Raw genomic sequence first — 9154 nt, 5'->3', positions numbered from 1 at the left:
CTTGAGCGGCTGGTACTGTGGAATCCGGTACTCGTGTGGGCAGGAAGATGGGATGATAACCGTAGTTTGAGAAGAATGGAGACTGTCGGGTGGTTGAATGTACAGAGTTATTATAGGCAAATTCTGCCAGCGGAAGCAGGGATACCCAATCATCCTGTGAAAACGTGGAGAAACATCGCAGATACTGCTCCAGGGTCTGGTTCGTCCGTTCAGCCTGACCGTTAGTCTGAGGATGCTATGCCGATGAAAAACTCGTTCGTCACTGGTGGGCGTGCCCCGCCGGACCGCCTCGTCACCGGGTGCCGTGTCCCTGCATCAGACGGCCCAGCCAGGACCGGACCACGGCCCGAGTCCCGACAGAGGCTCTCAACTAGTTCTAAGTTCAGGTTTGGACTGAGCTTCCTTCCGCGTTCGTAGGAGCTCGAGTTCGGACCGGGTTTGTTCAAACCTGAGCTTATCCCTACTCTATACAAGCCAGGTCAATGGAAGAAGTCTATTTGTTGGCTAAAGCAATATTTTCAAGATAGCTGCCAAATATTATTTTTTTTGCAGTCAACTAAAGTCACTGCGATATGATGGAGGTCCCATTCTGTGGGTTGAAATATTAAAGCAGAACTCCAGCCAACTAAGACATAACATAACAAAACCACCGTTTTCTGTCACTAGTTGTCCTTACTCTGATGGCCAGCAACATTCAGCCCATGTCATCCTGGCTTCACCCCAACCTGTGACTGGACAGTGAAAGGAGAAGGAGCACAATGGCGATCTAATCTCTCTGTCACTGTGCTCTCTTTTCCTTTCCACATGCTTCTTGCTATCATGATTAGCTGATTGACTCCTTGTACTGCTTCTTGCTCTAACAGTCCAGCCCTGTTGCACAGGGACTGCAAGGGGCTGATACCAGGTCACATCCAGGTACTTACTGTGTTTACATTAAAAAATACATTAAATGATTACAAAGCTGCAGTCATTAGGGTTCAGCTTTAATTGCCTGTGAACTCAGAATAGTCACCTGACATACTGTGCAGGCATATTGCTGGAAGAATAATTGATGAGCAGTGAATACATAGGTCAGGAACTGGTCATATCACAGAGCTTCTGTGGATGGATGGCTCACATTTTTTCAGAGCCTAATAGGTTTCTCTTAGGATGACTTAAAACAGTGGATGTGCACATCTGACTCTTGGCTATGTCAGCCATAGATTGCCCACAAGTGTCTGAAATAACAAGTTAGATGAACTGGATTGGCCGTGGGCCAGTTAAGGATTCGCTGAACCATGATGCCTGAGATTACTGCTGGGCACCACCATCTTGGATGTGATGTCAGCAGCCCCAAAAAACTTAGGGCTGTCACTCAGGTGACACTTTCAATATTCCCCTAACTCCTTCCCCAGCAACTACATAAAAGGTTATATAGTAGAGGGGAGGGGAGGAGTAGCTGAGCCAGCACAGACCGTAATTAGCTAGAAAGTAAATAGTATTCCCCTTCACTCTTCCTCTGCAGCTACATAAAAGGTTACATAGGGAGGGGCTTTTTCTAGAGTAGTCAAATTCCCAGAATTTTAAAGTGATATTACAAGTGAATGCAAAATTAATTTATGGAAAGGAAAAACCTCAAATATGCATTACGATAAGATTTTTCTTTGCCTTTACCTCCATTTTGTAAGCTAATGATAGGGTCTCTTTAACATGCACAGTGCTCAGAAAGGCTTGCTCATGTAAGTGTAAACATCACAGCAGTCTCAGCTCCTTGCAACATGGCAGCAGCCTTCCCTAATAGACTTTGACACACTCTTGTAATATGGCAGCCTTTATAGCAAGCTAGTCTTTTGTATTCTTGCAGAACTCATTGGATGACAGAGGTAAAAGAAAGTACAGGTTTGGTTGCAGGCACATGTGTGGTTATCACTTATGTCTGGAATTGCCACCAAATACAGAATCTGTATATTCAGTATAAGTAATGATCCAGGAGATTGTCGGGAACTGTGGGCATACTACAGGAGATGGTCATCCCAATGGAGTGGTTGGAGACACTTAAGATATGTTAATTTCATGTATTGTTTGAATGTTATTTATCCTCCCTTGTGTGAACATCCAAAATCCCTGATACCACTGCTGGGCACCACCATCTTGAATGTGATGTCATCAGCCTCAAAAAACTTAGAGCTGTCACTCATTATTCCGTATACATAGGGAGGACAAACTAATATGGAATTTAGGAGACGGCAGGATTTGTTTTCATTGGCAACAATTCGAGAGACCCTCTAAAGTTAGGCGCCAGTTGTAATATTTAAGGAGCATTTACGACCTGGCTCCTGGAAATTGACCAGCCTTGGTATAAGTAATGATCCCGGAGACTTTCTGTGGACATACTGTGGAGATGGTCAAAGACTGAGAACATCCTACTGGAGTGTTTGAAGACACACATTAGGTATAAATAATGATCCAGAAGACTGTCAGAAACTAGGAACATCTTACTGGAGTGTTTGGAGACTGGAGATATGCTGCCGGAGGCAGTCAGAGACTGCTAGAAAGGGGTACATATTACATGAGTTTACTAGAGATACTGCCCTTACTTTTGCCTTTACAAATGACTATTTCCATTCTTACTGCTTAGGGTCACATAACAAGCACCAAAGGGCCATATGCTTCACACTAATGGTCCTGTCTCCATCAGCTACAGTTCATTGACAGGAGCACTAGGAAGGGCAGAGCAGCTGCTTATTTGTTTTCTGCTGTGGAACTCCTTCACTGGCTGCAAAAGGGAGGTGTCACTCCGGTGTTGGAAAGGGAGATTCTGCAGCATTTCTGCTAGTGAGAGATGCTGTAGAAATAGTTGAGTGAGTCCTACCCTCTCTAGCCATGTTGTTACTGGTGTCATGGGTAGTAAAACTTACTGCATGCAGTATGTGGGGTAAGGGAGGTGTCAGATATTTTCGGATATTTTTTTTTGCTCCATCTACACCAGTTATGTTGTGGATTTTTTGACTTTTGTTGGTAATTATGAATTGCATGTGACCAGTTTCTGCGCCTCGTTGTGATTTATAGGTTGGTTTTCAGAATGGGGTGTCAGCAGCATATTCTGTGTTCTTTGTTCTGTGTTGGTCACTGAGCTATTCTCTTTTTACTTTTGGAGTTGGATTACTGGCAAGTGATCAGCTCAGAGCCCAGTGAACCATCTGCTCTCCATCACTTCCTGTGCATTCATCTTTCAGCTTTTTTTTGCTGTTTGGAATTTGAGTTTCTTGCCAAACCAGATTGAGTGCTGTGATACTTCATGCATGCAGTTAGCTGGACTCCTTCAGCTCATCCGTTTGAACAGCTGCTTTTTATTGCATCACTGGATTTCATTCACCGTGGAATAAAAAATGCTATGAAGACCAGAAAGCCCACACATTTTGATGTTAACATACCAGGCCTGGGGTCATCGACTCATGGTCACAGAGCTGCTGGGAGGGTTGTGTGAAGGAAACCTTTAGGACTTTAAATTGAAAGAATACTGCGCAGCGCTAGTTACTTCTGAACTGACCACATGAGATAACTACAAAGTCGTGTTGACAACAACTCTTTCTGTGAAAACAGGTTTTGCTGTATCTCAATGAATGTAGCATAATATGGACACATAATATGGAATTCAGGAGACGGTCTGCCCAATCCAGGAACCAGCTGGATATTTTGTAGTAGCCACCTCCATTGACAACAACTAGAGGAAACCTCCAAAGTTAGGCGCCAGCTGTATTTTTTAGGTAGCGTAGGCTACCCGTCTTCTGATTGTAGCAGATCTGAAACCACTCCTTCTTCTCTTCTTTAGCATATCAAAGTTTGTCCACAGGGTACCACACGGGTCCAGTTAAACTGTTATGGATAGGGTTTAGGGATGTCCAATAAGGAATTAAAATGGACTTGGCATCAGATATATTTTACATTCTATGAACATGCACAGCACTTCCACTGACAATGCATTCAACTGCTTTTCTCTTCAGAAGGATGGAGCCATTATTGTTCCGGCATCACCCAGGGTCACTATCTACTTCCTTGGCTGGGATGCTGGTTGAGAAATGGTGACATTGTGTAAATGCCTGTGCCCGTCAAGTTCTTGGCTGATGTCTGACACAGATCAGCCCCTAGTAAAGGAAGAATCCAGCCGCACTTCGTTCCATGCTGAATCAGTTTTAATGAAGGTTTGTCAGTGACACTTGAGTCTTGCCCGAGGCCCACCCATCACTGACAAATATTTAATAAACAGATTCAGCGTGGAATGGAGGGAGCCATTCTTCCTCTATATCTGTTTAGTTGGAGCGAGGAGACCCTCCTGCCAGGGAGTACCTGGCTGTCTTTCTCCTGCTAAAGCTGTAGAGGAGCGGTGCTTTATTTCTATGCTTTGGTGTAATAGATCTGCCTCTGCTGCAGCCCCCCAGGTTGTGACTTGCATGCACATAACTTGAATAAATATATCTAGGGTTAGATTCACTTTAAATTGTAGGTGAAAAGATCCATGCATGAAAATGCTACATTAAAGCAAAGAAGAAGAAATTAGTCAGGGGGTGACATCACTAGGCCTTCTTAAAGGATCCCAAAAAAGCTGAGTAACCCTAATCCAGCTAGTATAGGCTCCTGCACAATACTGGAGCACACTTGCCTTGACTGACACAATGGAGGTCAAGGTACAAGGTAAGTATTTTTTACTTCTTTTTACACAAGTTACACTTTGTTAGACAAAGCCACCCCGTTTCTCAGTCCATGTTCAATCAGTGAATCCACGTTGATGTTACTTCAAACAGTATTACTACGGCTCCTCTAAGGTCTGTTAGAAGGGCAATGTTTAAGCAGTCTCGTATTGGGACATGATTGTGTCAAAGGTTTTTAAAGCCCACTATTGATTTTAGATACCACTGTATCCTTCTGGATTTGTGTACGGGTCTCTCCTCAACAAGGTATTTTTATCCATACAATGTTGGAGAACTGCTATTCAGGTCAAACAGCTTCTTGCTTTACACCCTTTACAGATATTGGAGGTCTTTTTTCCTAATACGCCATTTTATTAGTTCTATGTTGGAGGATTGCCATTGATGTCAGGCTGCTCCTTGCTCTATACAGTTTATGAAATTATAACAATGGGGCCTAAGGCCAACGACTTACCTTGGAAGGTGCATATGAGCTTGTTGGCATGTCCTTCCAACTTTGGACATTATGAGTCATATTGTGATTTTGTGTAGAAGTTTCTTTGTATACTTTTTCAGTATTCAGAGATGGGTATGGATCGTACTGAGGTTTATTCGATAGAGGACACAGCGCTGACTTAGCTTTTAATGGGATATTGATAAACCATGGTGTTTTAACTATGTTTTGTCCAATAAGGATCTGCAAGGGGACACAGCTTTGACATTGTTACTCATTTCTTCACTTACACCGGGTTGTTGCAGCCTTTAAAACCGGTATTGTCTTTGGTGTATACGTTATGTTTTTCCCCCCTATGTTGTATTTATCTTCTTTTGGATTAATGTGTTTTTTTGTAGGATTTATTTTTTCATGTGCTACAACCTATTCATTTTGAAACGGCTGCCTAATGCAGCACACTATGCCTCAACGCACAAAAACATGCATTGGAAAGTGTCTTGCGGTGACTGGGCCCTAAAGTTCCTCTTTTTTTTTGCAGGTTAAGATCAAATTGAAGTGCACCCATGTCCAGACTATGGACATTAAATGATTTACATATTTTTAACAAGCAGTAAAAGAACTTTACAAGCCACCCCTGACCTTTCTAGCTGCTTTTAATGGGAAGTAATTCATTCTCCAATATCCTCAAAGATCACAACAAAGACTCCATTTGGCAGTCATTTCTAACAGCTTAGAACACCTGCTGTATGTTTACATCAGGCTGGCAAGATAATGTTCTCATAGAAAAGCACCGTCTCTGTGTTATGAACTAGAGCTGCAGCTAACGATTATTTTCAAAATCGATTAGTTAGCCAATTATCAAGTTCGATTAATCGGATAAAAAATAAAATACATTTTAAAAAATGGCTCCAGTGATGGCACTACTAGTTTGTATTGAGATTGCAGTCCATCATCTAGAGCACCATGTATGGGAAAGTGCAGGCTTACCTGAGCAGTCTTCCAGCAACTTGTTTCTGAGATCGGGCTTGTCTGTTGGCGGCTGTCATCCGCCCACACCTACTCCTCCCTACTTCTTCTCCCCGCGTCCCTGTGCCAATCGTGGATTTGGGCGGGCGGTGAGCGTGAGGCGGGGAGGAGGTGTGGATGCGGGCGGGCGGGTCTGGCAGCCGCGAGCGTGAGGTGGGGAGGAGGTGTGGCGTGCAGCGTGTGTGGAGCCGTGAACAGGGCCAACCAATCGGAAGACGATTAATCGATGATTGAAAAAGTTGACAACTTTTTCAATAATCGATTATAATCGATTATGTTGATTAGTTGTTGCAGCCCTATTATGAACGTTGAAAAATTAATTACTTCAAAGTGCTTATACACACAGAGATGAGTGAATGATTTTACTGCTTGTCCAGAATGTGGAAATACTTTGCATGATCTTGGTACAGGCCTACTATAAAGTACATTTAAACCCTCTGGGTTTTTTTTTCATATATCTACTGTGAACAAGCAGTAGATATATGCAAAATCATTAAAAAAACTTTTTTTTAAAGTTACTAAAAATCTTAAATCTCAGCTGTGTCTGAAGGGCGCAATACCGTCAGAGAATTCTTGGTCGACCGCAAAGGATGATAGGCGGGCGCATGTGCAGTAGAGATCTTCGCCCGGGAGACGAGGAGAGACACAGGGTAAGTCAATGCACGCAGCCTGGCAGTGTGCACCCGCACAGACTCCGTGGGACACAAGACACAGCAGTCAGCGCTGGATCAGAGACCGGCACCAGCATTAGAGGGACTCCTGAAAACTACTGGAAAGAAGATGATCGGATCAAGAGGCATCATTTAAGGAAAGTGCTTACACCAGCATGAATTGACTTTAATGTCACTTTAAACATTAGGGATATTTTAGAAGTAAGGGGTGATTTTGATTTTGTGCTGTATTTTAATTCCAGCGAACATACTGCTGTACTCGGGCTTGTTATAAGAATGCTACTTTACTTTTGTTTCTTCAGGAGACGGGTAAACTTAGAATATTGCCATAAGCCTTTCCATGCTGCACATGCCTTCCTTGTGCTGCTTGCAGAGACACCTGCCCATTGTACGGTCATCCTCATATCAGTCTACACTGTGACAGTCTGTAGATTTGAGTTAAAGTGACTTTGGGATAATTTGAAGGTTTATATAAACCCCTTCTCAGCCTCTTAATATCTCAAAATAAAGTTGCTGATTTGGGCTAGATTACTGGTTTTCATGCTACTATAATGGCATTTACAGGTAATGTAATGAATAACATTACAGTCTAAGAGCAGACCGCACCCGGTGTATACGGTTACATTTATTATTTTCCAGAATCTTTTGTATGTGCCAGAGGAGCCCCTGGAAGCCTTTACTTCAGCCAAGCAGACCTTTACCCCCTTTCACTAAAAATCACATCAGCACACAGCTCTGCATGCTGATAAGAAATCATCTTACATTCATTAGTTAAACAAACTTTTTTTCAATTTACTTACAAATAGAGTTCTTCTACTTCCTGGTCCAGTTCTGGCACAAATTGTCATGTGCCCAAGCGTTGCATCCTGGGAAGGTTACATCAGCAGAACATTCCTGCGAAATCCCATCTGTAATCACATGAGATCTCAGGGAAAGGCCTTTTCCTCCCCTGAGATGATGTGCATGGTCACATGTCCTAGTCACATGTGCCAGAAATCCAGGAAATAATAGGAGCTAGTAATTTACCGTTAGTAAACATGGCCATTGTCTGAAGACTGGGAAAGAAAAGAGAAATAAGGTATGTAAAGCATAAAACGCCGGCAATTATCTAGAAGTATCTGTTTGTAGATTGTCATTACTAAACATTTCTAAAGGTGCCTTTGTTGTTATTTTAGAGATATGGGAAGAATTCCACTTTAACACTAGAGATGAGACTGGACTTGGTACAAACCCAATTTGCCTGAGTTCGCCCAAGCCCGCTCAGAAATCCACTTCCACCCCCTCCTCCTAACCCAATCACTGACGGCAGTTGTGGCATGGACATTCCTCACCCTTTTGTGATGTATAGCTGCAGGGCGGGGAATGCGCCTCCCTGCAACTGATTGGGTCGGGAGGGTCAGAGTTTTGAGTAGGCATGGCAAACTCAGGCAAACTGGGTTCTTGCCAAGCCCAGCCTCATCTCTACTTAGCACAAACTAATAGTTACACAGAGACAAATCCCTACGGGGGAAAAAAAAGAAACGGGGAAATTCAGCCCCCAAATATTCAGCCAAAGAAAATAGTTTTAAGTTGAATTGTTGAGTTATGTATCCCCCTTTTTGTTTTGCAGGATTTAGTGAATATAGAAATGTTTCTTACTGCAAAGGAAGTGGAGGAATCTCTGGAAAGACAAGAAACCATGACATGCCTGGCCTGGTGCCATGATAACAAATCCAGACTTAGGAAAATGAAGGTAAGGCTTCTCAGGGGCCAGTTTATTGGCTTGTTTAGATCTAAGTTGTCCCCAGCCTTGGTGATAGGATACATGGGCAAACATGGAATTGCATATATTGCACCAAAATGGCTACCCCTTTGTGTAAGATTACAACTGAAATGCAATTGTAAGTGACTTGTAATGCTTTTTTGCAAATAACTGCCATCGCAATTAAACACCAGCAAACATTTCACATCAGGCAGATAGTGGGTGTGTCCTATACCTGACTAGAAAACACTGGGAATGTATCAAAACTGGAGCAGTTGCCCATGGCAACCAATCGGCTTCTCTCTTCAGTTCAGTTAAGATTTGAAAATGAAAGAGAGAAGCTGATTGGTTGCCGTGCACAGCTGCTCCAGTTTTGATGAATCCCCCCTCACTGTATTATGGGAGCACCATACATTAAGTGTTCATTTGTGAAATAATTAATATAGAAGACACATTTTTAAATCCGTAAATGTTTTAAATATAATTGACCCAACAATTGTTATAGTTTCGGCATTCGTTGGTACGGCCAGTGGCCAGTGTTATTTACCTGATAGAATTGCTTTAAACAGAACCTTTCACCGACTTAAAAATTACAACT

The 9154-nt window shown here is 42.7% G+C and overlaps 1 protein-coding gene across 3 annotated transcripts in view; it reads left to right on the top strand.

Moving 5' to 3' along the window:
* MAEA (macrophage erythroblast attacher) overlaps window positions 1-9154 on the top strand; it is an 82723-nt gene that overhangs the window by 53116 nt on the left and 20453 nt on the right. For 2 of the 3 annotated variants that reach the window (XM_018554756.1, XM_018554754.1), the window contains one exon: window positions 8425-8547. The exons of the other annotated variant lie outside the window; for it this stretch is intronic. In XM_018554756.1, coding sequence (XP_018410258.1) covers window positions 8425-8547 — 123 coding nt within the window. The remainder of the gene's footprint in view (window positions 1-8424; window positions 8548-9154) is intronic. 3 annotated transcript variants of the gene reach the window in all.

Source organism: Nanorana parkeri, unplaced genomic scaffold (genome assembly GCF_000935625.1).
Source record: "Nanorana parkeri isolate BGI_ZX_2015 unplaced genomic scaffold, ASM93562v1 scaffold172, whole genome shotgun sequence".
Taxonomy (NCBI): domain Eukaryota; kingdom Metazoa; phylum Chordata; class Amphibia; order Anura; family Dicroglossidae; genus Nanorana; species Nanorana parkeri.
The sequence above is the reverse complement of the archived record's forward strand: the minus strand, read 5'-3'. Positions and strand labels throughout refer to the sequence as shown.